At 48.8% G+C, this 26,519-nt stretch overlaps 13 protein-coding genes across 13 annotated transcripts; 4 read left to right on the forward strand and 9 right to left on the reverse strand.

Moving 5' to 3' along the window:
* Window positions 1-34: 34 nt before the first annotated feature.
* Window positions 35-1,075, forward strand: N7455_010328 (D-mandelate dehydrogenase-like dehydrogenase; the record flags this gene model as incomplete). The annotated part of the gene is made up of 1 exon (XM_040954097.2): window positions 35-1,075. The coding sequence occupies one exon, from the start codon at window positions 35-37 to the stop codon at window positions 1,073-1,075; it is 1,041 nt and encodes a 346-aa protein (XP_040815456.2).
* Window positions 1,076-1,710: 635 nt separating this feature from the next.
* N7455_010329 (uncharacterized protein) lies at window positions 1,711-3,746 on the forward strand (the record flags this gene model as incomplete). Its single annotated transcript, XM_040954239.2, has 4 exons — window positions 1,711-2,153; window positions 2,204-2,307; window positions 2,361-2,650; window positions 2,709-3,746. The coding sequence occupies 4 exons, from the start codon at window positions 1,711-1,713 to the stop codon at window positions 3,744-3,746; spliced, it is 1,875 nt and encodes a 624-aa protein (XP_040815484.2).
* A 205-nt stretch (window positions 3,747-3,951) lies between these two features.
* N7455_010330 (uncharacterized protein) lies at window positions 3,952-4,244 on the reverse strand (the record flags this gene model as incomplete). Its single annotated transcript, XM_065606420.1, has 2 exons — window positions 3,952-4,088; window positions 4,184-4,244. 2 exons carry the CDS (start codon window positions 4,242-4,244, stop codon window positions 3,952-3,954), a joined length of 198 nt encoding a protein of 65 aa, XP_065460383.1.
* Window positions 4,245-4,501: 257 nt separating this feature from the next.
* On the reverse strand, window positions 4,502-5,727 carry N7455_010331 (uncharacterized protein; the record flags this gene model as incomplete). Its single annotated transcript, XM_065606421.1, has 4 exons — window positions 4,502-4,795; window positions 4,867-5,061; window positions 5,138-5,597; window positions 5,645-5,727. 4 exons carry the CDS (start codon window positions 5,725-5,727, stop codon window positions 4,502-4,504), a joined length of 1,032 nt encoding a protein of 343 aa, XP_065460384.1.
* A 2,254-nt stretch (window positions 5,728-7,981) lies between these two features.
* On the reverse strand, window positions 7,982-10,436 carry hsp90 (chaperone Hsp90; the record flags this gene model as incomplete). Its single annotated transcript, XM_065606422.1, has 4 exons — window positions 10,332-10,436; window positions 9,900-10,174; window positions 8,304-9,816; window positions 7,982-8,268 (listed from the first exon to the last, which is right to left on the reverse strand). The coding sequence occupies exons 2-4, from the start codon at window positions 10,155-10,157 to the stop codon at window positions 7,982-7,984; spliced, it is 2,058 nt and encodes a 685-aa protein (XP_065460385.1). The 5' UTR covers window positions 10,158-10,174; window positions 10,332-10,436.
* Window positions 10,437-11,432: 996 nt separating this feature from the next.
* On the reverse strand, window positions 11,433-13,599 carry N7455_010333 (NTF2 and RRM domain protein; the record flags this gene model as incomplete). The annotated part of the gene is made up of 3 exons (XM_065606423.1): window positions 13,312-13,599; window positions 12,755-13,244; window positions 11,433-12,692 (listed from the first exon to the last, which is right to left on the reverse strand). The coding sequence occupies exons 2-3, from the start codon at window positions 13,073-13,075 to the stop codon at window positions 11,433-11,435; spliced, it is 1,581 nt and encodes a 526-aa protein (XP_065460386.1). The 5' UTR covers window positions 13,076-13,244; window positions 13,312-13,599.
* Window positions 13,600-14,306: 707 nt separating this feature from the next.
* Window positions 14,307-14,806, reverse strand: N7455_010334 (uncharacterized protein; the record flags this gene model as incomplete). The annotated part of the gene is made up of 2 exons (XM_040954132.2): window positions 14,307-14,618; window positions 14,756-14,806. The coding sequence occupies 2 exons, from the start codon at window positions 14,804-14,806 to the stop codon at window positions 14,307-14,309; spliced, it is 363 nt and encodes a 120-aa protein (XP_040815550.1).
* Window positions 14,807-16,004: 1,198 nt separating this feature from the next.
* Window positions 16,005-17,782, forward strand: N7455_010335 (uncharacterized protein; the record flags this gene model as incomplete). Its single annotated transcript, XM_040954001.2, has 4 exons — window positions 16,005-16,098; window positions 16,163-16,193; window positions 16,264-16,405; window positions 16,519-17,782. The coding sequence occupies exons 1-4, from the start codon at window positions 16,036-16,038 to the stop codon at window positions 17,780-17,782; spliced, it is 1,500 nt and encodes a 499-aa protein (XP_040815430.1). The 5' UTR covers window positions 16,005-16,035.
* A 31-nt stretch (window positions 17,783-17,813) lies between these two features.
* On the reverse strand, window positions 17,814-18,579 carry N7455_010336 (PMF1/NNF1 family protein; the record flags this gene model as incomplete). The annotated part of the gene is made up of 2 exons (XM_040954000.2): window positions 17,814-18,108; window positions 18,197-18,579. 2 exons carry the CDS (start codon window positions 18,577-18,579, stop codon window positions 17,814-17,816), a joined length of 678 nt encoding a protein of 225 aa, XP_040815431.1.
* A 597-nt stretch (window positions 18,580-19,176) lies between these two features.
* N7455_010337 (putative cAMP receptor-like protein) lies at window positions 19,177-20,075 on the reverse strand (the record flags this gene model as incomplete). Its single annotated transcript, XM_065606424.1, has 3 exons — window positions 19,177-19,194; window positions 19,329-19,820; window positions 19,908-20,075. 3 exons carry the CDS (start codon window positions 20,073-20,075, stop codon window positions 19,177-19,179), a joined length of 678 nt encoding a protein of 225 aa, XP_065460387.1.
* Window positions 20,076-21,623: 1,548 nt separating this feature from the next.
* Window positions 21,624-23,191, reverse strand: N7455_010338 (cyclin-dependent serine/threonine-protein kinase phoA). Its single transcript, XM_040954016.2, has 3 exons — window positions 23,014-23,191; window positions 22,930-22,953; window positions 21,624-22,819 (listed from the first exon to the last, which is right to left on the reverse strand). The coding sequence occupies exons 1-3, from the start codon at window positions 23,185-23,187 to the stop codon at window positions 21,914-21,916; spliced, it is 1,104 nt and encodes a 367-aa protein (XP_040815498.1). The 5' UTR covers window positions 23,188-23,191; the 3' UTR covers window positions 21,624-21,913.
* Window positions 23,192-23,384: 193 nt separating this feature from the next.
* Window positions 23,385-24,524, reverse strand: N7455_010339 (putative SIR2 family histone deacetylase; the record flags this gene model as incomplete). Its single annotated transcript, XM_040954074.2, has 1 exon — window positions 23,385-24,524. One exon carries the CDS (start codon window positions 24,522-24,524, stop codon window positions 23,385-23,387), a length of 1,140 nt encoding a protein of 379 aa, XP_040815361.2.
* Window positions 24,525-24,902: 378 nt separating this feature from the next.
* N7455_010340 (cation diffusion facilitator family transporter) lies at window positions 24,903-26,438 on the forward strand (the record flags this gene model as incomplete). Its single annotated transcript, XM_040954158.2, has 2 exons — window positions 24,903-25,701; window positions 25,760-26,438. Coding segments are annotated over 2 exons (1,374 nt in total), but the record flags the coding sequence as incomplete, so codon positions are not given.
* Between the last annotated feature and the right edge of the window lie 81 nt (window positions 26,439-26,519).

A 26,519-nucleotide genomic window follows, 5' to 3' on the forward strand; every position in this document is an offset into this window, starting at 1 on the left:
ACCACTTTTTCTTTGCCAGACTAAAACGCGAATTATGGCGGAAATCCCGACTGTCCTGTTGGTCGAATCTAGCGTCCAGCAAATCGACCATGTTCGACGCCAGACTCTCTCCGAAAAAGTGTCAATTCTAAGATATGATTGTGCTTCCGTCGACGATTTTATTGCTCGCCTTCAACCCGGCGGTCTATATAGCAACATCTGCGCCATTGTCCGCACTGGTTGGCTGAAAGCAGGGCCATACGCATCTCATCGCCTATTCGCCAGCGAAGTCATCCCACACTTTCCTTCTAGCCTGGAACTCATCTGCTGTAGTGGACACGGATATGATGCAGCAGATATCGATGCGTTAACAAACCGGGGAATCTGGTTCTGTAACACGCCAAATGCATGCACGGAGGCCGTCGCGAACACCGGGCTCATGTTAGTGCTGGAGACATTCCGCTATCTGAGCTTCGCACAGTGGTGCGCAAGATACGATTGGCAGAAGAGTCGAGAGCTGGGCTTGAAGGCAGTCGATCCGGCCGGGATGGTGTTGGGTGTGGTCGGTCTGGGTGACATTGGGCTTTCGATTGCCGAAAAGTGCCAAAATGCACTGGGGATGAAAATTGCATATCACGGCCCGAGAAGGAAAGAGGAAGCAGAAGCGAGGCTGGGAGGTGGTGTGCAGTACTATGCTGATCTGGCGGGCATGATTTCTGCTGTTGATTGCATTGTTATTGCTGCACCTTACACCCAGAGTACGCACCATCTCCTCTCCCACAAGCAGTTCCAGGTGACCAAACACACTGGCCTCCGAGTGGTGAATATTGCTCGTGGCAAAATGATTGATGAAGATGCCTTGGTATTGGCTCTCGAGACGGGCAAAGTGGTTGGCGTAGGACTAGATGTGCATGAAAATGAACCTATGGTTCACGAGAAACTGAGAGAGAACTGGATGGTGACTTTGCTGCCTCATATCGGAGTTTGTTCCAGTACGAGTTGGGCCAATTTTGAAAGACAAACCTGGGATAACCTCGAATCGTTCCTACGCACAGGAAAGCCCGCATGCCCCGTGAACATGATTAAAGGACCCTAATCCTATATGTTACAACTCAAATGAAAGGTTCATGTAGTATTCAATGAGAGTACACCACATGCCGGTGAGTTAGTAGTTGGGTGACTACCAGCTAATCCTCACTGTTATATGTTTTTGTCTTGTTTTTACTATTCACAAGAATAGCCGGCGTACGCGCCCTTGGGACGTCCGTTTGGTAGGCATTTTCGACGTCTTTTGGATTTATTTTCAAATGACCTTCTTCTAGATATTTTCCCCCTTATTGATGTTGTAGCTAGAGTATACCCAGGTGTTAAACGGCTGGTTTCGACTTACCCTCTTCTTCGTAGTGACTTTGTTGGGCACACCGCCGGGTATTGGTGCGCACTAGATGCAAAATCTAGAAATTAGGTATCTTTTGTATGACTTACCTATAAAAAGATGGTTTCCCGATCAAGTCATCTTACACTAGCAAATGCAAACACAACCACTGGGCTAATATTCATGCCAACTGGCAGAATACTAGTTGAGGCTGAGCAAGTTGGGCGCTAAAACGTGCGTGTTTGAGCGGGGCGGAGCAATGTGTTTGCTCTACTCTTCATTTGTTGTTTTCACTTAGAATCCGCTTTCAAACCTCCATTTTCCTCCTCTTGACCGTGACCTACTTTTTAGTCCATATGGCCGAGGCTATCGGAATCGCTTCAGGGGCGATCACATTCGCAACCGTCGTTGTTCAAGTAGGACAGTCTATCCTCACACTCAAGAACTGTTGGGATGAGATGCGCGATGCACCCGAGGATATTCGAAAGTTAGTAAGGGAAATCGAATTGCTGAGTCTCATACTGGCGGACATCGAAGACGATCTATCCCAAGACTCAATTTACTCGGCCCTACAAGACAACAAACATGCACTCAAGAGCTTCAATTTGTGTAAAGATGCTGCCGACGACTTGGATGGAATTTGCATGGATCTCAGTCGAGATGTACACCCTTCCAGTCGCATGCGCAGGTCTTACAAAGCCCTTAGGATCGTCATGCAAAATGGCAAGATTGAGAAATATCGATCAAGACTACAAAACGTCATTCAACTGCTCACGTTATCTCAACAATGCTATACGAGGTGTGTGGGGAATTTTTAATAACGACGGAATTATCACTAAAATATTATAGAGCGCTTTTGCAACTTCAGCCTGTACTAATCGCAGAGAGGATAGTTCAAGGACCAAAGAGGTCTTCAGACTCCGTGGCCTATGGATCGACTGTAGTCACTCAAGGTATTTTTGACTTTGAGTTATTTTATAAACATAGGACTAAATATAATAAACAGCCAATAAATCCAGCATACTGAAGGGAAACCGCGGTTACACCAATTGTTGGCGCCTTGGCTTGCCATCTTGGATGACCTCCAAAATTCTAGAGATCTACGGCATGAAAGCTCCTGGTGGATGGAATTGGATGTTACGCATGTATAATCTGGTGCCAAGCAGTTCGAAAGTCGTCCAACTTGTGAGGAAAGGTGATGTCAAGGGTGTTCAAGATTTGTTTACCTCCGGGCAGGCATCACCTTTTGATCTTGTTGTCGATGACAAGTACCCTTGGGGGAAGTCACTATTCCATGTCAGTATAGCACGCAATTACCTGACGTTAAGGGGGACTACTAACATGGTTGCGCCAGTACATACATGAAATGTACACAGTGGACACAGCGGACATAGCGGAAATGGTCGAATTCCTTTTGGACCAAGGGGCATCTCAACAAGGACCATTAAAAGATTGCCCTGAGTACACAGCGCTTCACAGCTTAGTATATCTCGGGTGGATAGGACGGGATTCTCGATCTCGGATTCCAACCATGCGTATACTGCTTCCTCATCTAGATACTACTGAAGATCCTACCGAAAAGAATGCTCACGAACTCCTCACGATTTTTCATGGTCATGTTGAAGATTTTTTGCTCTTGCAGCAGAACTGCTGTCAGTTCTTCTACAAATTACCACTGTCAGAACGTATCATAGTGGCGGTTACAGTTGCAGATACACAATGGTTCTTGTTTCCCAAACCTGAACTTATTCAAACAATCATAGGACAAGACATTTTGGAAGCCGAGGTTTTCCAATACGAGTGCTATGCACAGCACATACAAAGAATGACCACACTAGTCCACCTTGCAGCGAGAATTATGGGGTGCATGCAACTACATTCGCGATACGACTATACAGCATCTGCAATCATGGAAGACCCGAAACTGCTGGTTAGTTTATGGGGCAGCTTTGTCCAAAGAAGTTTGAATGCGCATGTCAATATTCATCGATATGTTGATGGCATGACTCCTTTCCTGGAGTTCTATTGGGGGTATCACGAGTCAGAATATATCCCCGAGGACCAAAGATATTTCTTCGACTTGGCCTTGAAGGTTTGGTTGAAAACCCTCCAAAAAGGGGGTGTGAACTTGGAGCATTACGGTCGAAATGAAGAGCGTATCTGGAAAACCGAATGGATACCTCGAGAATCTCATCAATTGCCCGACTATGATAGGCATAGTCGGACTACCAAAGCACGATTGATCGGGTTTTCTTATGGACCTTCCATCGAAGACTGGCATTTATGGGTTTCCGAGCCGTCCGATTCACTTGTAGGGGAATTTTGGGACTTGATTGAACGGCCTGTTGAAGTGATGCCAGGTGCATGGCCAATAAATGATTATGAGTATTGATATGGTTAGAGTACAACCGACTGATCACAGTTATTATGGAGTCAAATCAAAGGTCAATGCATATCTTATAGTGCTAATTAGGGATCAACTTTTAGGGATTAACTTGGGACACCGGGTTCAGGGTAGGCGGGAAGAACCTTGGAAGTCCTTGACGATCCGTTATCGCAACAGGATCCCCATTCATCATGGCAATAGGAGCTTGGATTTAAATACGCATAATACCCTTTTGGTTAGGATCGGCAGCATTATGGCAGGCGAACTTGATAGCTGCGTAAGGATTGCCGATGCCACCATCGACTGCGTCCTGCCTCGGTGTTTGGTAATCTTCGGTGATCTTCTCATCTAGTACTTAAGTCTGGAGCCCTTTATCAAAGACGACGCCGTTGCCGGAGAGATGATCGAAATCGCCGGGGCTAGAGTGACTTCGGGGGTCTTACAAGCTGTCATTTCCCCTACGCTCCTGCGCTTTTCAACCTGCTCGCAAATATCCGCATACATCTCAATCTCATCACCAGCTGTCCTAGTTAGTGGCTATTGTCGGTTACCACGCATAGAGCAAGCCTATAACTTTTCTAAAGCGAGCCGAAAGTAAGCACATTTAAACTGACCCAGATGACCATACTCGAGCCGACTGACTCTACTCACGTCACCTCGATACACTGCGCAGGTAATATAGGAGAAGTCAAAGCGTCCGGGGAATCTCTTAGTATTATGTTGTATCAGTTTGTTAAATCTGCTAATTTGAAAATGCAATCCTAATCAAGCGTGAGCCGCGAGGAAGGGCGGGAAAATGAACGAGGCGGCTCTGTTAGGGAATATCCGGTGGGTACGGAATATGACTCTTGTGCATGGCCGTTTTTCGAGTTATTGATGCCTATGAAGCCTCGGTCGAAGTTTTTGATGCAGACAATGGTGCATAAAATCGTTCCAGAAGTCAACACCACAGACATGAATGCAAAGAACAACATCATGTCTTTCCCAGCGGTGCTAGCCCCAAAGAGAATGATGATGCGGCTGATAAGATATACGAGTAGCCCGAGGTAGCATATCTTGTAAGAGGTCAGTGATAGTTCTGTGTGGAGGTCTGGCGGGCAGGGAGGAAGGAACCAAGAGAACTCACAATGATAGCAACCACGCCAAGGGTTCGTTCGTGTTGGACAACCCAGATACCGAGTAGCATAACGATAAATGCGACCGGGATGAGGAGCATTGTGAGGGTATACTCCGGTTCCTTAAAGTGGATATACACCAGGTTGTATTGGATGATGAAACCCAACAAGAAGTAAAAGAGGAGTTTTATCAGAACCAGGAAGATCTATGGTTGTCTTTTGTTAGCGTGGATGCTCGAGATTTGTTCAAAGGGCAATGAAGCAGTAAGTGGTGAGGATTACCTCGTAGAACAGATAACGCATTCGTGTTTTCGAGCTGCCATGAACGGACTTGTAGATGACCCATGAATACTCCCGATGCAAGAAGCATACAAACAAGCACAGAATAAGACTGCACAGTCCTGTAATAACAGACACTAGGATCTCAGCTGGCCGGATCTGGGGCCAGACGTTGCGAGTGGTATCTACCAGAGTCGGAAACCCATAACGGTCGCCATATAGTCTCGCGGTATTTTCTTTCATCAGTGTGTACTGCATGACAGAGTACACAAAGCTGCAAATATTGCAGATGCAGATTGAAAAGAGGAGAACATTATTCTTGTGATGGATCGCATCCAGGGCAAGGATGAACTCGTAGACAGAGGCGAATATTAGAATGCCTAGATTGATTGGGATCATGTAGGATACCGGCACCTGGGTTATTTTAGGAGTAACCCATAACTGCCATTCCACAAGTATATAGCTGGCGTTTTTGTTAGGGTAGCTCGGACGAAGATAGGGAGAGCGTACATCTCAAGGGCAATGACCAAGATAGCCTGCGTGAACAACACGCTACACAACCACCATTCATTTCTGGAGGTCGGCCTATACATCTTTGGTGGCTTTTCTGTTCTCCCACCAAAGCATTAGAAGTGGAATAACGATTTTATTTTTGTCTATGGATCCCCTTTTCGCTGCCTAAATTTTCTCTACCTCCACGTGATATCCTCGAACTACAGTGACTGGACATAAGTTTCTACAGGGCTGGCCCCACACCCCTATGATTGTGTAATATATATTCTGCCAGTCAACAAAAAAAAGCATATATTATAATTATATTTACTAACAATAGCATATAATAAAACCATTCGTTTTATAAAGGTCTAGGAATGCAGGATATACCATTTGGTCACGAAAAATCAACGCTATGTACTATTTTATGGTGATTATATTCATGGATACTACGCGTTTTAGGTAGGCGGTATAGATGTATGCTGGCGGTGAACTAGGTGGGGCTGTACCTAGGCTACCGAACCTTAGGTAGTTTTTGAGCGCCAAGCCAATAGGAATTTCTTCGGCAAAATATTAACCATTTTTCAGTTCGAACGATGGAGATCCTTCATTCGCTCAACTAGTACACATAAGCCATCATTTAAGCCACACCCGATGAGTTCCTAGTGACCAGCGAATCACTTGGTATTATCTATTTCTTTTATTTTTAGTGCATGTACATTCAATGTTGTTAATGAATCGTGTTGGCTAGAGCATACAATGTACCCTGCCCAATCTGAATACATATCTAGTTGACTCCAGATAAACAGAGAAGTTATGTTCAAGATCCCATCATAATATCTTTTTGGATATACCCCCGGTAGCGCTTCTCCACCTTGTTAGTGTTACGTATACATACATAGCTACCTAAGTAGAACACTAAAAAAAAACAATTGGCCGTAAACTTTAGAATGTGTGTGGTGAAAAACTCAATTTTTACAACCCGTTTTCCATATACTATAACATAACATGTAAGAATGGTCGGCCGCTTGTGCGGCCTTGTCACGTATTTTTGGGTGGTCTTTTTAGGTACATTATCATCTGTTTGGGTGGCCGGTCAAAAGCCCTCGGAAGGTAACGCCCCTAGGGGCGTCTTATAGCCGAGGGTGCAATGCGACCTGCCTAGACCGAGGAACGGTACATGTATGTATGTACGAAGACGGTAAAAGGCATCTATGTACAAAACCAGGGATGATAATGATTAGAATCGTAGATATATTGATATATGATAGATCATACATATGGTATAGTTTAATTCTACGACCTGAAAGTCTCACTTAGGACTGCCCAATAAAAGGTCTACTGTTCAGCCTTCCACTACTCTGTATATCCTACTATATAGAGGGTTAGATAGAAAGTATGAAATACTCTTGACGGTCAATTATAAGTATTGCGTCGTTAGCCTACGATACAAAGTATGGCATGATATTTCCAGGTAGCTTAATAAAGCTCTATTATATCATTGTCAGGAAACATGGTCAATTCCCCCATCCTTGCAAAAAATATATATATCGGTTGAGTTGTCGATCCCGAATTTCAAATTCCTAGTAAAGAACCATACCCTTTTAAATTATGCTCGCAAACCACTAATAAATAAGGAAACACTTAGAAAGCATATAACCGATCCCCCAAAAAGCATATAGAATAGTTTTCCTAGACAAGATTATCAATTTGGTGTTGGGCACTTGGATAAAAAAGACGAAAGGAAAAAAATGAAATGGACGGGCAGCGATTCGAACGCTGGACTTTTCGCATGCAAAGCGAACACTCTACCAACTGAGTTACGCGCCCAATTGATACGAGTATGTTCGGATTATGAATATATATCGTAATAGCGCAGACGCTGCATTTGGAGTTTCTGGTAAGAGTATGAAGTGTTGACCGGATTTGGTTTGATAGAGTTGGGGCTGGAAACTCCAGTTTACTTACCTGACAGGGTCATTGTTAGGGAGCGAGGTAAAGGAGTGGTCGTCTAAAATCCATAGGTAGTGCCACGAGAGGCTTTAAGAGGGAGATGAAGTTGGTATTGGAAAGAGAGTTGAAGGGATTCATCTATGAATACTGTCCAGGTGGATGTGTTGAGATCGAGTGCGCAGATGTTTCGGGAGGTACGATTGAAGTCTACAATTGTCTTGACTAAAAGCAAGACTCTGCACTACAGTCTACTCTGATTTTGGATGTAAATAAAAAAGATGCTGGTTCTTATTGTAGAACACATAAAAATGAAAAGATAAAAAACATCACAGAGGGTCGTATCCCGTTTCCCATTTCCCGTAAGACTTAAAATTAGCAATAACGAAAGTTGACTGAAATCATCTAATCAACCTCCTCCATGGTGCTCTCACCGGTAGCCTCGGCGGGAGCAGCAGCCTCAGTGGCGGGGGCAACCTCGTCCTCGTCGATGTTCAGGCCGAGGGAGACGAGCTTGTGGATGCGCTCGGAGAAGCTGGCGGGCTCCTCGATGGTGAAGCCAGAGACAAGCAGGGAGGTCTCGAAGAGAAGCTGGGTGATGGACTTGACGGTGCGGTCGTTCTCGCCATCGGCCTCAACCTTCTTCTTAAGCTCCTTGATGATGGGAGACTGGGGGAGATCTCGAAGGTCTTCTTGGAAGACATGTAAGAGGACATGGAGGTGTCACGGAGGGCCTGGGCCTTCATGATACGCTCCATGTTGGCGGACCAACCGAACTGGCCGGTACGGATGGCGCAGGGGGAGCCAACCAACTTGGAGGAGACAACAACCTTCTCGACCTTGTCGCCGAGAACGTTCTTGAGGGCCTTGGCAAGGTCCTCGAACTCCTTCTCCTCAGTCTCGCGCTCGGTCTTCTCCTCATCGGTCTCCTCGAGCTCGAAGTCCTTGGTGATGTCGACGAGCTTCTTGCCGTCGTACTCCTTCAGCTGGGTGAAGGCGTACTCATCAATGGGGTCAACCAGGAACAGAACCTCGAAGTTCTTCTGCTTGAGGGTGTCCAGGAAGGGAGAGTTGGCAACAGCCTTGATGGACTCGCCGGTGATGTAGTACATGTTCTTCTGGTGCTCGGGCATGCGAGTGATGTAGTCAGCGAGCGAGGTCTGCTCGTCACCGGACTTGGTGGACTGGTAGCGGAGGAGCTTGGCCAGAGTGGGGCGGTTCTGGGCGTCCTCGTGGATACCGAGCTTAATGTTCTTGCTGAAGGCCTGGTAGAACTTGTCGAACTGCTCACGGTCCTCGGAGATCTCAACGAAGAGCTCAAGGGTCTTCTTGACGATGTTCTTCTTGATGACCTTCATGATCTTGTTCTGCTGGAGAGTCTCACGGGACAGGTTGAGGGGAAGATCCTCAGAGTCGACAACACCCTTGACGAAGCTGAGCCACTCGGGGATGAGGTCGGTAGCATCATCGGTGATGAAGACACGGCGAACGTAGAGCTTGATGTTGTTCTTGGTCTTCTTGGTCTCGAACAGGTCGAAGGGAGCGCGCTTGGGAACGAAGAGAATAGCGCGGAACTCGAGCTGACCCTCAACGGAGAAGTGCTTGACACCGAGGTGGTCCTCCCAGTCGTTGGAGAGGGACTTGTAGAAGGAGGCGTACTCCTCAGTGGTGATATCAGCGGGGTTGCGGGTCCAGATGGGCTTGGTCTTGTTAAGCTCCTCCTCCTCGATCTTGGACTCCTTGACGGTCTTGGTCTTCTTCTCCTTCTTCTCCTCCTCGTCATCGACCTCCTCGACCTTGGGCTTCTTCTCATCATCCTCCTCCTTGGCCTCCTCGGCCTCCTCATCGGGGACCTCAGTCTCGGTCTCCTTCAGGACGTGAAGGTAGATGGGGTAGGAGATGAACTCGGAGTGCTTGCGAACAACCTCCTTGATGCGGGCCTCATTGAGGTAGTCCATCTGCTCATCCTTCAAGTGAAGGATGATCTTGGAACCACGGCCGAGCTGCTCGCCCTCGGTGTCCTCCTTGAGGGTGAAAGTGCCACCGGCGGCAGACTCCCAGATGTACTGCTCATCATCGTTGTGCTTGGACACAAAGGTGACACGGTCAGCGACCAGGTAGGCAGAGTAGAAACCGACACCGAACTGGCCGATCATGGAAATATCAGCACCGGCGGACAGAGCCTCCATGAACTGCTTGGTACCGGAGCGGGCAATTGTTCCAAGGTTGTTGATCAGGTCCTATAAGAGATGAATATTAGTTTTTGTGCCCAAATAGAGATAAAGAGAGTGATTTGACACAACTATTGAGGGCAGAAACTTACAGCCTTGGTCATACCAATACCGGTATCGCGGATGGTGAGGGTCTTGTTCTCCAAGTCGGGGATGATGTCGATGCGCAGATCCTTGTTGGAATCGAGCTTAGAGGGATCGGAGAGAGCCTCGTAGCGGATCTTGTCAAGAGCATCGGAGGCGTTGGAGATCAACTCACGAAGGAAAATTTCCTTGTTAGAGTAGACAGTGTTAATGATCAGCGAGAGCAGCTGAGAGATCTCAGCCTGGAACTCGAAGGTCTCAGACATGATGGCGGATTGTGATTCTGAAAGGAAATCTAAGTTAGAAAAGGATGGATTTATAGCAATTGAGGAATATGGAGAGAGATTCAGATGCAGATGCAGAGTCTGATCAAGCGGTGGGGGGGTGGGGGGAAATTGGGAAGCGGTGACGAGAAGAAGGGGAGGGATTTTATATCTTACAAGAAAGCACAAAGTAATTAAAAAGAAAGAAGCTCTGGGGGGAGGAACCAAAGCAAAAGGGAGAGATGAAGAGAAAGAGTCAAAGAGGCGGGCCAGTTCCTTTTGTGTTTCCAAAAATTTCTAGTGGAGAGTTTCTACGGTGATCCAGCAACTTCCATGTCGTTCAGGCAACCCTGCAGCTCTCTCGATATTATTCTAGACTCTTCTACTTTTACTTTTTGTTCTTTTAAACTATTTTACTCTAATTTCCCCGGTTTGTTGCTTTTACCTCCTTTTTTTCTTGGGATTTGTCGTGGCAAGCTGTGAGTGCCTCAGGCATCCAGAACTCTAGAATCTTCCCCAGATGGATGACTCGTCGACTCGAGATTAGGTAAGCCCCCAAGGTCCTCCTGGGCTCCTGGAAGTATCAATATTGGCAGTCCTGGACATGGATGATACGGAATATATGTAATATATAGCAACTCGGTGATTCATTATTCTCTAATCCATATTTGGCTCATAATCCCATAATACAGTTGTAATCCCCCCCGAGAACATCCCATTTACACATCAAAAAGAGAACGGCTCCTATGGGAATCCTCATAGCCAAGAAAATAAAAAAAGAAGCAAAATACAAGAAAGACCGGGATGGCGCACCACCGTAAAACCCTGGAGTTTGCTATGCTAGTTAAAAAAAGATGCGATATAACGTCTTGCAAAAAAAGAGCAAGGAACAGATCATGGCAGAAGACACTGAAAGAAAGGAATATGGTGCAGAAAAAGAGAATCGTGAATGTCGAAGACAAGACCCAATCCAAGCCAAAAAAAAAAAAAGGTCAGGTTAAAACACAAGTGCCCAGAGGGAAGAAAAGAGACGCAACTTTTCCAGCCAACCCGGACCAACCGCTAATATGCACTGTGACGGGAAAAAAGGGGGGAGGCAATAGTCACGTAACACATGTCATTAGGAAGAGACGGGGCAAAAGAAAAAAGAGAATCAAAATCAGAGTAATACAGATCCTGAGAAGATCATCCGCCGGAGGAATGCTCACGGGAATTGTGAGAGACGTGACCTCGACGGGGAAGTAGAAGGTAGAGGATCATCAAAATCACGTAAAGTGTTTAAGCAGCTTGGGGCTGGCTGGGGCGACCCTTGGCGGCAACGTTGCCACCGCGGCCACGGGGAGTGAAGCTGCCACGGCCCTCACGCTGGAAGCCACCACGGCCCTGACTCCCGGCGCGGTCACCACGACCACGACCGGCACCACCACCACCACCACGGCCGGCAGGGAAGCCGTTGCTGCCGTAGGCGTTGCCACGGGGACGACGCTCCTCAACGAGGATCTGCTCGCTGCCAATCTGGTGGGGGTTGGCGGCAACGGCAGCGGTATAACCGGCAGGCTCGTTGAATTCGACAAATGCGCAGTTCTTGGGGCGGCTAACATCGAAGTACTTCAGCTTGCCGAAACGAGCCAGGGTCTGCTTAAGCAGGCTGGCGTCGACTTTATCGTTGACGTTCTTGATATAGGCGAGGACGGTCTCCTCAACACGGGGCTGCGACTTCTTGTGGCCGTCGCCGGCGGTCTGCCATCCGGCTTCGGTGGAAGGGGCCTCCTGGGAACGGACAGCCTCCGCAGGGGCGGCAGCAGCGGTCTGAGCGGCAGGGGTAGCCTGAGCAGCGGGAGCAGCAGCCTTAGGAGCAGCAGGGACAGCAGGGGTAGCTTGAGCAGCAGGAGCAGCCTGGGCAGCCGAAGCCTTGGCGGCAGCAGCGGCCTTAGCTGCGAAAGAGGTAGTCGCAATGCTAGCCCAGGTCTTAGGGGCAGCGGGAGTGGCTGAGGTCTCCTTCTCAGGAACCTCCTCCTTCTCAGGAACGGGAGAGGGCTCAGGGGTGGCAGGCTCCTCGTCCTTCACGGTTTCAGCCTCGACGGCAGGAACGGGAGCGGGGGTCTCCTCCTCAACGGGGGCACCGTTGGTCTGGGGGGCAGCCTCCTCGGGCTCCTCAACCTGACCGTTGGCCTCGACCTCCTCAAGCTTCTCATCAACATTGGAGACAGCGACTTCTTCAGCCACCTGGGGCTCCTCAGCGGGAACCTCCGCAACGGCCTCGGGGGCTTCGGCAACAGGCGCAGCCGGGGTGGGCTGCTCGGGTTCTTCTTCTGGCTCTTCGGCCATGTATCGGAAGATATCGTTAAGAACATAGTAACCGTTGGGCTGCTCGGCGAGAACGAAAGTCTGCACGAACTTGCGGGACGGCTCGGAGTTGTTGGAGATCTCACCAATGACTGAGACCAGGATGTTGTCGAAAGAAGCCTGAGAATCGACATTCAGGACGCGCACCTTGCACTCCTGGAACTTCAACGAGTTAAGCTTCTCGTTGATGGCCTATGACAGTGGGGATGCTTGGTTAGATAACATTCACATTTGAGGGATTAAATTAAACTCACCTTGGAACCAACGCTGACGGGAACCGACTCAGCCTCAGTGCCGAAGACCAGCTGAGAGCGGCGAGAGTAGAACAGGTGAAGCTTGTCGGGGTTGCGGCTCATGGTGGTGTAGTACTGCTCGACGAAATACCAGCCCACCTCATCCTTAGAGATCTCATTCTTCTGCTGGTCGGTAGGAGTGACAGTGGTTGGGGTGGAAGACTGCGCAGGCTGGAAGCTGGCAGCAGTGTTCATGGTGACAGATGCATGGTTGTAGGATTCGGGGAAACCGTGCTGGGCAGGGTAGTTGCCATTGATGGGAACCTGAGTCATATCGGCCATGGTGTAGGATTGAGGGGTTTTATCTTTTGGTTTCGGGTGGAAAATGAGATTAAAAGTAACCGAGCACGGCGAAAATGATGGCCGCCGAAAGGCTTTTTTTTTTTATAAAAAAAAAGAAGCAAGCGATGAACGTTCTAAAAATGAAATTGGTTGTGTTTCCCTCGCTTCACTGGATGCTTATTAGTTTCGAGATCTTTACCATGCGATCAAATTGGACATGGTAGATCGGAACTCACGATGCGAAATGGACCAGGCACCAATGCAATCAATTGAAGAGGATAGAAGGAAATCACAAAAAGAATCGAAACAGACGAGGCGCTTTGAGATTGCGGAAGAGCGGGAAGTATAGTTGAAGTGAGAAAGAGTTCTCGGTTCTGCTGGCGCGGAGAGGGATATGTGGAGGGTTTGAGAGAGAGATGAGAAAGATCGAGAAAATGTGGGTCTGGAAGATGGACAGAGGCGTGGGGGGGGGTAGATTCAGGTAGAAAATGGGAAACAAAAAAGAGATGGAATGAAGCTGTGGGAATTCGCCTTCGAAGAAAAGAACTTCCTTCTCTTTGACTCCGTGCGGGTTTCGCGTGGGCTTGGCGGATGGCCACCGCCTGGCAGAATTCATGGTACAACTTAGTATATGTTGTACAAGAATATATTGTTAGGAATTCCAGTCAATATCAAAGGTTATATATCCATGGATAGAAAAGGCTCTTGCACAAGGTATGTTTTTTTTTTTAAAAAAACCGCCTTCGTATACACCTAAAGAGATCGAACACCTAAAAACATATCTAAAAGAACATCTAAAAGACAACACAAGACCGCCTAAGCGACCAACTATTCTTGTAGATGTAGTTGAAGAAAGTTTTCATGATAATTCAAGATAATTCAAGATACATGACAGTCAGACATGGAAAATAAGAGGCAAGAAAATACCAGATCCGAATGTTCATACTCAAGGAAATAATGCGCATCTCATCAAGTCAAAACGCCACAAACTGATCCGAAAAAAAAAAGAAAAAGAGGGGGTATGATAGGACATGAAAGGGTGACTGTAAAAAAAAAAGACAGCAATCAGAACTGTGTCGATAGAGGCTCGGATGTTGGGACAGGAAAAAAAAAAGCAGAAATAAGGAACAAGAAACAAGCGAACGATCAGAGACGGAGAGACGGTCAGCCATGCAGTGAACAAAGCACATAGCAAGCCATTTGTCTCTTAAGTGTATCGTTGCCATCAGGACTAGTCAGTCCGCACCTCAGTCTTCTCAGACAGAGGCTTGCGCATGACAGCATCTTGGCCAGTCATCCTCCGGCCCAGAGCGCGCTCGACCTTAGCTCCGAGAGCGAGTTTGTTCAGGTTGTCCGACTTCTCCTCCGTGGGGACGAATCGCTGCTTGTTCAGAGGCTTGTTCTCAAGGCGCTCGAAGCCATCGTGGAGGTGGAAGATGTCGGCGATTCTGGGGTCGCCGCTGGGTAGAGTACCGTTTGTGCGATCGGAGGCAGCCAGCGAGGGGCTTCCACTCACGGTGGAGAATCGCTTTGAGGTTCGGTTCTGCACCAGGTTAGACTTGCGCGGTTCTTAATAACGGATGTAAAGGCCGTGCGACGGGCAGAGTAGGTGAAGGGGAGGAGGAAGAAGAAGAAGAAGAAGAAGAAGAAGAAGAAGAAGAAGGGGAGAGGAGTTCCTACCGATTGAGCCATAATGGGACGCTCAGAGTCGAGAGAGGGTTGGCGGGCCATTTCTGGGAAGTGATATGGTTATAAAGAGGAGGTTTTGCGCCGAAAGAGGGGCGGGTTTCAAATTGTAGGTGTAGGAAGGCCCTTGAATGGAATGCAGCCTGCAGAATTGACCTGTTAGTGGGTATTACTACCTAGTGGCTGGCGATCTCGAATTTCCAAGGGATACATACTCGGTCCAGGTACGGAGTAGAAGGGGGTATGTTGGAGTCAGGCGCAAAGGTACCAATGCAGTGCAGGAGTAGAAATAGAGTCACAGAAAGGAGAAAACGAAACGGGGTGGGTCGAATTGGTGGGGAAAGACACAGTGTGTGGCGGGAAAGGGGTGGAAGGGTTTTTTATGGAAAGATCGACGTAATCGTAAGATGAGCATTAATGAGAGTCTGTGATGAAACTCCCAGGTGGATATGTATTTATGATTATACACAAATCAAAAATCACAAATGACTGATCACCACACAGCGATCAATGATTGTGATGCAAATCTCCCTTCTCTGATGTCAAGAAAGCTTTACCGGGGATATCTTTGCCACGTGCTGCCACGCGAGCCGATCATCTCGGCAAGTACTTGGGTACTTGGGTACTTGGGTACTTAGGTGCTTTGTAATATAGGGGATTACCTAGGTAGCAATAGTTACTACTATGAGATACTTTGTTTTAGTCTGTTATGGTTATATTGTATATTGTAGCAATGAGGCAAGCATGAAACTTGGCTAGATTGCTTACCATCTATATTATAGGTACGGAGTACTATATCCATGGATGTTGTAGCAGCAAGGGATAGTACCTCGGCCTGAACAAATATGTATCATTTTTACACAGAAACAGAGCTAGCAACGCAGACCCCCTTTGGCAGCAAAAGGTACCAAGTATTACCACATTCGAAACAATAAATCAATATGAAACAAAACAGCTTACACCAAAAATCATCTCGTCCCGGTCTTGGCATCCATGCAGATCTGAAGGATTGGGCTGCTTTGACAGTCTTTCAGTCACACATTCTATAGTTCAAAGAAGACTTGCACCACTAAATTCACGAGTATTAAGCCTCAAATCCACTAGAACAATAACTATCATTACCATTGTTACATGTAGTCGAGGTGAAAGCAACGTTAGAGCAGAATATACTCCGTCACACACCGCGCAGATTCTGCCGGATTTACTTCACATTTCAAGGTGCAGCCAACTCCGTCGACTCTTAATTCAATTCAATCAACAGCATTCCCACAGATATGGCGAAGCCAAAATCCTTCCTCCGGGAGACAAAGACGAAGAAAAAGTCTGCTTCAAAACAGGTACGTGGTAGCAATATACCCCGCACAGAACATCTTGATCATGATCTCATACATTTTGACATAGGTACCTGTGACTGCAGATGATTTTCTTGCAGGTGTGTAGTTAAACACCCAAAAGCCAACAATATCAACAGTCCAAAAAATAAAAACTAACTATCCCTGCAGCTGGCGTTGAACTAGAAGAGGCTGGCGAGAAATGGCGGGCCGGAGACGCGGCCAAGTCCATGCGCTTCTTTATGCGGGCCATCACCAACTATGACGAAGGACTACAGAAACATCCCGGCACATTTGATCTAGCTTACAACAAGTATGTAAAGTCCGCACCGATATCGAAACAAGTCATTGTTTTGCATTTTTCAATTTCATTCATGATTGAGAGGTATTGGTTTGAGTTTACCTTTTACTAACACACCCACCCAGAGCACGAGTCCAATATGAAATCACCCAGCACCCCAAACTAGCGGCCCAGTTGCCAGCGCCACAGGGGGAGATCTTACAGGTTGCGCTGCAGTCACACCGGGATGCGCTTGCTTTGGAGCAGGACAATGCTGACGTGTTGTTCAATTCGGGCCAGGTGCTGACCAGCATAGCGGAGTTGATGTCCAACCTAAAGCATCCCGACGAGGAGCAGCAGATGCAAGCGGGGACCTACTTGCAAGAGGCGATTGAACTGTTCCAGCGGTGTCTGATGGTCCAGGAAATGAAGTACACGGAAATGCAAGAGGAGATCGAACTGATGGAATCCGGGGATGTGCCACCGGAGCCGGAGGTTGCACCACAGGCCGCGGGTCAGCCCCAAGCTGAGTCTGCAGGCGAAGAGCAAGAACAATGGGCGATGATTGTGGAGCCCGTCACGAAGAATACGCTCGTGGACACGGCGGTGGCGCAACTAGAGACTTTGACTACTCTGTGCAACTTGTTGACTTCTAACCCCGGTGGGGGCGGTGTTGGTTGGGTGCAAGAGTACTCGTCGGAGCTTGTGCAGTCCCGACTGCCTGCTTATGCCGAAGGTTCGGACAGACAGTACGAGGCGGCCTTGGCGCGCGCCAAGTTCATCTGTGCCTTGAACGATTTGCTCTACCGAGGTGGACACACCGACATTCAAACCTACCAGCAGGAGGTTGGACAAGTTTTTGGTCCAGAGCTGGATGTATCCGCGGACCCTGAAGGACTGTGTGGCAAAGCAGATGCGCTCACCTCGTTGAACCAGGCGCTTTCGGACCTCCCCCCATCGGATGATGATGAGGCGTTTGAGAACGCGGTAGCATTGCGCTGGAAGTCGCTTTCAACCGCCCTAGACGCATTGACTGCTGCTACTAAGCTCCCAGATGCTGACAACCTGCCCAAGGTTCACCTTGGTCGCGGAGACGCGGAGATGCACAGATGGCGTCTTGGACGAGCTCCCTGGAACCACGCCATGGCGAAGCAGAACGGAGCTATGCTCCTGCGCAACGCTCAGACGTACTACCGCGGAGCAACAGCTCTGGCCCGCCGCGACGGAGCGGCCGAGGAAGAACGCGACGGAACTTGCAAGGAGGCGATTGCCGCAGCGATCGAAGGCCAGAATACGAAGCTCGAGCAGCTCAAGTCAACGGACCTCCAACAGGTGATCGTTGTGGCGCAGGATATGGTGGAAGACGGAATGGTTGATGGCAGAGAATTGAGTGCCCTGATTTCATCCTGAATCGGATAGAGAAACAGTTTCCGCAACATGCTCACAGACCTGGACGAGATTTCGCCTCCTCATCCATCTGGATTGCGTCCTGGCGAATGTGATGTTGTCTACTGAACTGCGTGGCCGCCGTAGCAGCACCCTCAATATCCGAAACGACCAATCCAAGATGCGACAATAGCCGCTCAATTTCCAGCCTCTGCGCCTGCACAGTCTGCGCAAGCCCCGCGTTTTCAGCATGAGTAGCCTCGAGTCTGGTGTTGAGGGTCGACTGCGCTTCCTGCAGGTAAGGCGTAAGGTGCGCTTTGTACAGATCTTCGGCGCCGAGTGTATGCGCACTGTATAGTAAAAAAAGTTAGTACCCAGAACCAGAAATGACCAACAAAAAACATAGTCCGAATAAACGGCTAAATCCATTCAACGTACACTGTTCTCTCTTGTCCCTCGGCATTCTCCCCCTCTTGCTCTTTCCTAGCCCTCGCATCCCCAACTAGCCGATCAAGCTCATTCAAATGCGCCACCGCATCCCTTTCCGCGACAATATCATCAAACTCAGCCTTGGCATTCGCCTCCAGCTTTGCGTTCAACTGCCGCCAGACACCCTCCAAGCTGGCAGGAACGTGGCGCGCAGGCGTCGGGAAACAGCCTGCAAAATTTGCATATGAGTTTGCACGGAGTGTGCGTGCTAGAGCCTGTTCGAAGACTTGGTTTAAACGTGAGGCGCGCGGGCCCGGGGATTGGGGAATTGGAGCTGGCGGGGGAGGGGACGGCGACGCGGCGGGCGGTTGGTAGGAATTTGATTCGGCCATGATGGATGTGTCTGTTATCGGGATGGACTCGGAGTGTGAGAAGCAATGGGTAGCATGCAGGTATGGCAAGATTGGCGTGTAGGAGACTGTTTGTGGTTCTTTAGGAATTTGGATCTGGGGTGTTGGATGGACTCTATTCAACGCGACGCGCCGGTCACGTGTTTCTATAGATCGAATTGACGGGTCGTACATTACATCGATCTTTGAATGTTTTTGAATTTAATACTCTGATAAATTGGTAGATAGTTATAACAGGGGTGTACTGGTTATGTACTGGTTATACGAAGCAGTGAGAATGGTGCGTTGAAATATAAATGAAGCATTCAGCTATCAACCAGCTCCCAGCCCTAACTTGATGGATCTAAGCCCAGCCAACTCCGGCGTCTGTTTTCCTCATTCTCGGCTTTCACCAAAAGAGCAGGACTCGAGCTCTGTGAGCCTTTCCGAAGATGGAAATATTGTATATTTGTCACCGAACGGGATATGCGCCACGAGGATACGCGATTATGGAGGTCAGACCAAAGTAATTTCAATGCGGGCCAAGAAATAGAGACGTATATAAGGCTGTTCCAAAAGCCCTGGAGTGGAAGAACGAAGCTAGATGCATAGTTGAGGCTGAAATTAAAGTCATTAGGCCGAGCCAGGGAATAGACTCGGTTTATCGTCGAGGGGACCTGCAACGTCGAACAATCAACACGAAAAGAACCGACAGCGGTTTTCAGACTATATTGAGCTTTGAATAGACTTACCCATGTGACAAGCAAGGCAATAAAGAACAACATGGCGTATTTCGTATAGGCCCACGTAGCCGAACTAGCTTCCGTGGACGTCGACCTCCGCTGTGAGTCCGCTGCATCCGGCCGCACGGACTTGCTAGAATTCTCCTGGTGAAGAGGACTGGGACCGACCTTTGAGCTGGGACCTTGCATCGTGTTGGGGACACCACCTCCCTCGATCGTGACCGAGTATGCTCTGAACGCACTACACGGCAGCCCGCGTGCGGCGCTCTCTGACAAGGACTGACGCTCTGGAGTAGAACAGGCAATCTCCCTGGTAACTTGGATGCCAGTCAACATGGCAAAGGGAGATTCTGGGACAAGATCTGAGTCGATGCCGCCGAGGTTCCGAAGCTGGCGCCGTTTCTGGTAAATCACCGACCCTGCACGTAGGTAGATGGCGAAGGTGGCTGAGATAATGAGCCAGACTGGTCCGTAGAAGATGGCGATGCGGAGGAAGGACCACTGTACAGAGATCCAGCACCAGAGCTGTCGGGGTATGATTTGATTAGCACAGGTTGCTAGAAGGGAGGGCATCAGGGCTCTGCTTACGATGGCGGAGCCATATATCCTGCCTCGGGCTTGGGTCTGGATGAAGAAGTATGCGAAAGCTGGGACGAATGGAATACCGTAGCAGCAGAGCACATATTTCCATTCGAGCCGGCGTAGTTGCTCGGAGTCGTATTTGTGGAAGAATGTTAGGTAGACATTGCATGCCATTGCGAATGTCCACAGTGCATCGGCGGGCATGAACCTATTCTTGCTTATTTAGTGGTCGTCTGCAAAGGGTGCTTAGTTACCGAGTTGATACGAACCATTGAATCAAAAAACCCTGGAACTGGCATAGGGAACTATCAACCCCAGAATGAATCCCGTCTGCCGATATGATGGTGGCTATACTAGCCATGATGTTACCCCATGATGCATAGAACACCAAGCGGTTGATGGGTTTACGGAACGTGGGCGACCAGATAAAAGTAGTGACTATAACAAAAGTTCCAACCAGGGAAATAGTCGAGCAAACACGCTCTGTGGCCGAGATGGCCAATATTTGTTGTTCTGACAGCGTCATGGTATCATGGTCTATGACCTGGTCGCCGCGAGGGGGGAGGGCTTCCAGTGCGTGAAGGTTATATCCAGCGGCAGATATGAACCGAGAGGATCCTCGTGGTTCAACAAAGCCAAGTTGGCTTGTGACAGACCGAGGACCCAGATGATCGTAGATCTACCAGCGGGGACTTATTTTTGGGTTATGATTCACCTTCGAAAACAGAAGGCAAACGGCTCGAGTAGATATGGCCAAAGCACAATACTACCTGCTTATTATCCGCAACGGGCAACAAAGAGAAAACAAAAAAGCCAAATTACAAATAAGGCAGAACCAGCCCAATCAGCATATTGCTGTTATTCCCATCGGCTTATAGCTAGGAAAATGCTAGCCTGGTGTCGGGCCCTGCGATAAAGGGCGCGGTCCCAACAGTATTAGGTTCAACAATCGCCAAGAATAGGAGTAAGAGCCAAGCAGGGCAACTTTTAAATGATTTCCTCGTCTCAAACACCGCATGGACCAGGGATCAAACCGGTACTTCCAGGGAATGACATGCGAACGATTCCAGTTTGGGTGGTACCACAACGTGCAATCTCCCGGGATTTTGCGATATAGGTAGGGTATTGGACAAGGGACCAGTACTGGTCTGCGTAGACAAGCCTCGGAGGCATAGCCCTTGGGTCGCACTAATGATTAGAGTCACTGCTTAGGCGTGCAGTCTTTGTTCCCCGCAGCTGTTGGGGTTCGACAGTTCTCGAGCATGAAGTAACCTGAATATGCCAAGGGTACAACGGTGACAATATTTGAGGGGCCTTGTGAAATCCTAGAGTCAGTTCTGTGTGTAACACTAGCATAACTGTTTCCCTCCGATGTTTTCATAGCTCATTAGTTGTTGCAGAAGACCAGATTGAAATACGGGTAACTGCATGTTTGAAAGATTTCTCCGAACAGGCATGGAGACATTCAAACGCCAACGTAATGCCTGCTTGAAATGGTTGGTCTAGGTACATACCGCCAGCACTTGATAATAAAGTGCAGTGCAGCAGCTATGAGCTTGCTCGTCCCGAAAATCCTTGGCTGGTGAACAAAGAGCCAGTTGTAGTAAGAAGCCAAGATATTCCCGAGGATTGCAGTTCTAACGGGGCATTTGAACTAGGCCCAAGCGTTTGTTGCACATGTCTCGCTCTGTATGTTAATAAATACAGCTTGGGGTGGATGATGGCAGAATTCATTTCTCGAGGAAGCTATTTAGAAGACAAGCAGAAGGTTGATAACATCTCGAGTGCTGCTCCAGAGCATCACTAAGACAACAGAACAGTGTTCCGAAGTCAAACCATCTCCAAGGCCAGATACTCCTTATCTTTGACAAAACTGGCCCAAAATCAACAATATCAAGCTAAAAAAAGAAAAAAAGGGCTGCAAAAATATCCATCATCGGGTATAACGCCGAATTCTCCCATGTCCAATAGTCTAATCGAGCTCGTCATCTCGTCATGCGCAGCCTAGATCGTTAATAAGCGGGCTGCGGGGGGATCATGCCCCCATACCCAGCCATCTGCTGCTGCTGGTGTTGCTGCTGCAATTTAGCCTGGATCTGAGGCAGATCATGGAACCATGGGTGCTGCAGGGCCTCGTTGGCGCTGATGCGCATCTCTGGACGGAGTTGGAGCATGCGGTTCAACAGATCCATCCCGATAGCATCCATTTGCGGGATGATCAGAGACAAATCCTGCGTGGCGTAGATTTGGAAGTCGGACTTATATTCTGGCAGCTGCGAGATTCCGGGCCATGTACGTTCGGATGGTGTGCCCATCAGACGGAATATCTTGACCAACTGATCCTCGTTGGTTGTGCCGGGGAAAAGCGGACGACCCGTGTACATCTCTGCCATGATGCAGCCGGCGGACCAGATGTCAATGCTGGTGTTATAGGTGCGACTCCCGAGGAGGACGTCCGGTGCGCGGTACCACAGAGTGACAACTTCATTGGAGAAGGTATTGACGGGGATGCCAAATGCGCGAGCCAGTCCGAAGTCACCTAGCTTGAGCTGGCCCTTCTTGTTGATCAGGAGGTTCTGTGGCTTCAGATCGCGGTGGAGGACTCGGTTGTCATGGCAGAAGGCGATACCCTTGAGTAGCTGGTGCATGAAGGATTTGACCGTGGCAGGGTCCAGCTGTCCACGATCACCGCGAGTGTCCATGTATCTCTTCAAATCTCGGTCCATGAACTCAAAAACAAGCATAAGTTTGTTTTCCGTGTGGATGACATCGTAGAGAGAGACTATACTCTCATGCTTCAGCTCCTTCATCAGCGAGATCTCACGGATAGCGGTTGACGGTGTTCCCTCCTCCGAATCCAAGTGAATCTCCTTCAGCGCCACCATTTCACCGGTTTGGCGATTGCGCCCTTTAAAGACCTGTAGTATTCTGCATCAGCGGTGAACGGGGGGACAGTGGCGATGATGATAGGAGCGGGGGAGAGAAAGCGGAGAGAGATTGAGAGAGATTGAGAGAGATCGAGACGTACAGTAGCATAAGTGCCTTCACCGAGCTAGAATAAGACGAATACCAGTTAGCGAAGGTCCAAGACCCGATAAGTAGAAAGGCATACCTTTTCCAGCTGCTGGAAAGAACTGGGCTGCTGAGATTTGTCCATTTTCTGTGGAACTTTGGAAGCCGGTGGCCCCGATGGTTTGGGTTTAGAATGGAAGAGAAAGTGACCAGGAGAGACCAGATTTGAGGCGATCTTTAAAGGGTGGGCTGCAGGATCCCTAAAGTGCTCCATGCTGAGACGTGAGGGAGGAGCCCCGCGCTGAGCGGCCCGGGACTTATCAGACTTGGCCTCTTTTTTTTTTGGCCTGAGGTAGCAGGCGCTTATTTCTTTTCTAACTATACTCTTCTTTTTATTATTTTTCTTATAATTGGTATATTATTTCACTGTGATCTTGATTTCATTATATTTTTTATCTCATTTTTCTAAATCTATAGATTGACTGGGAGTTGGGATACAACGGTCGGGAGGACTGACTGGGATGGATGGCTACATCGGACATGAGTAGTAGAATCATGTCCAATATTTCCAAAAAGCACGGCTTCATTCCTGACGCCACCAACATTGACAATACCAATAGGCATGCCTCGTTTATGTGCTCGTTCCACTAGGCGCCACGCCGAAAAAGTTGCTAGGCTGGTACCCAAGATGAGTAGCCGCCCAGCATCATCAATGGCCTCTTCAGCCGCTGTCTTCACCAGTGGATCGATATTTTCACCAAACATGATCACTGCCGGTTTCAAAATGCCAGCATTTGAATTCGCCGATAATGCCCCGTCGCTCTCTACCTCTACAGTCGCCTTCGTGCCATCGCTAAGCGTGGGAGGGTTCTCCAAGCAGGTCGGGCATGAAGGATAACGGAAAGTAGAATATGGCGCTTCAGCGACATCAACGTCACCATCTGGGTTAAGCTTCAAGCCTTTCTGCCGTTGCTCCTCCGGATTATCGGTGTCGAGCGCACCCTCTGCAACCATACGAGCCAAAAATTCCGCCCATGCTGGATTGAGTCTCTCGAGCGATGCTTGAAAGTCGGCGCGGGGAAGTTGGCTTCGACAGCTCGTGCAGACGACCGATCGCAAGTATCCGTGCAGTTCGAGGGTAGACAGTTCGGGATGCGCTAGGGAATGAAACGAGTCGACATTCTGTGTCACCACGGAACTGAGGTACCCTTTTTCGCCGAGACCCTTAATTGCCCAATGTGTGGAGTTCGGCTTTGCTTTCAAGAGTCCGGGCCATCCGATGAAGCTGCGCGCCCAATACCGCTTGCGCGACTCATGGTGGGAGATGAATTCATGGTAGTAGATCGGACGATAGGATTTATTTAGCCGGTAGGTACCCTGATCGCCTCGATAATCTGACAGACCAGACGCGACGGAGATACCTGCGCCAGTCAGTAGTACCGTCTGGGAATGTCCCCCCACATCGACGCCGCGGAGATTTGAGGACGGCGGCGCAGTGAGGAAAGTGCTGATAGCATCGATTGCCCCTGCAAGTGTTGTTGCGGCCCGAGGAATTATAATAGCAGGTGGCAATGGTCCCGTGAAGGGGATCCGAATGGCAGGCGTCGTCATTGAAGACGCACCATCATACGTCGACGGTGTGTTTTGGCAGAAGGAGAGTGGATGTTCTCCAACGATTGCGTAGTTGGATGCTTGGCGGGTACTGCGTAAGAAGGTATCAAAGATTCAATATTCGTCAAAAAGATTATACTACCTAGGTAGGTTAATATGAAAGATTGATTCGAAGGATTCTGATAGGCTCCGGGGAGTAGTCCGAATTAAAGGGGATCAATAGGAATCATGGAGATGGTCAGAGAGGAGAAATGCAAGCGTGCAGATTGGATTGGAAACGGAAAATCAAGGGAATTGCCGGATGACATGAACATCCCACCTGCACCTAGAACATCTCGTCTTTTAGAATTAGAGAACATAACTAAAAAACTAAAAATTGTCTTAACAACAACAAAGACCCCTGACAAGACCACTCTGTCCAATCCTTTCATTTTGTGCTCGCGTGTCCCAGACGCGATGCCGCTGACGCAGCCCCTATGCAGGCTTCGCCCTCTCCACTTAAGGATATCCAGTCTCAGATCTCTCACTGCTCAGCGGCGCATACTTACTTCCACTCCTTTTATAAAAGACCCTTCTTCCTTCATTTTTCATTCCAGACCTCGTTCCATTCCACGTCCGGCAACATCTTTAGCTATGACACAAACTAGGGATCATGGCCATAGCCACGGCCACGGTCACCACCATCACCACGACAATACCTACCTAACCTCCACAAACAAACACGATGCTGGCGTTCGTATTACGCGGATTGGTCTCGTTGCAAATTTGTGCATGGCAATTGGAAAATTCATTGGCGGTTATATGTTCCACTCTCAAGCTCTCATCGCCGACGCCTACCATGCGCTCACCGATCTCGTCTCCGACTTTTTGACTTTGGGAACTGTCGCCTGGTCCCTGAAACCCCCGAGCGAACGATTCCCCAATGGATATGGAAAAATTGAGAGCATCGGTGCGCTGGGAGTTAGTGGGCTCCTGCTCTGCGGAGGAGTGTTTATGGGTCTCAACGCGGGACAGGTCCTGCTAGCTCAGTTCTACCCCGAAGTGGCTGAAACAGTAGCTCACTCCGGGATTTTGGGGCATGGTCATTCGCACAGTCATGGGCCAATTGGTCCTAGCATTCACGCGGCGTGGATCGCAGCAGGCTCGATTGTGGTCAAGGAGTGGCTTTACCGTGCTAGTAAGTGAAGAGATGCGTCTGGGTGTTTATATCCATCAGGTGACTAACCTTATTCCAGCCATGAAGGTTGCCGAAGAGCGCAAGTCGTCTGTGCTTGCATCTAACGCTATTCACCACCGCATCGACTCCCTGACGAGTATCGTCGCCCTTTTCACAATTGGAGGAAGCTATGTCTTCCAAGACGCCACCTGGCTGGATCCAGTTGGCGGAGTCCTGATCTCCCTGATGGTCATCAAAGCCGGTTGGGGCAACACATGTACCTCACTTTTGGAGTTGGCGGATACCACGGTTGATGAGGAAGTCCGACACTCTGTGGAGGATGCTGCCTCCAAGGCCTTGAAGGATATTGAGGATGGACACGAAGTGATTGTTCGTGACGTACAAGGCATGAAATCCGGTCAAAACTACCTAATGGACATTGAGTTGGCTGTGCCGGGGGCCTGGGCTATCAGTCGGTCGCGACACATTGAAGAAGCCGTTCGCCAAGCTGTTGGATCTGGAGTTCGTGGCGTGAAGCGCATCAAGGTCCGCTTCATTCCGGTGGAAGATCAACACCTCACGTTCTCCGATGAGTTCGTTGCGCAAGATGTTAGTGGTGACCCGGAGACACCCCATGCTCGGAAGCAGCAATAGGGATAGAGTTCTACAAATGATACCCTTGGATATGCGATCTATGTATATAGATTGGATATAGAACAAGTCTACAAGTCTACAATATAACAGATATAACATACAACATAGCATCGAACATAGTACAGAGTATATAGTGGGGCAGTTCTATTCTACCGAGAATTTAGCAGAGCTACAGCTAAAAAAAG

Source organism: Penicillium solitum (assembly GCF_028829755.1).
Source record: "Penicillium solitum strain IBT 25940 chromosome Unknown utg000008l_segment0_segment0, whole genome shotgun sequence".
Classification (NCBI taxonomy): Eukaryota; Fungi; Ascomycota; class Eurotiomycetes; order Eurotiales; family Aspergillaceae; genus Penicillium; species Penicillium solitum.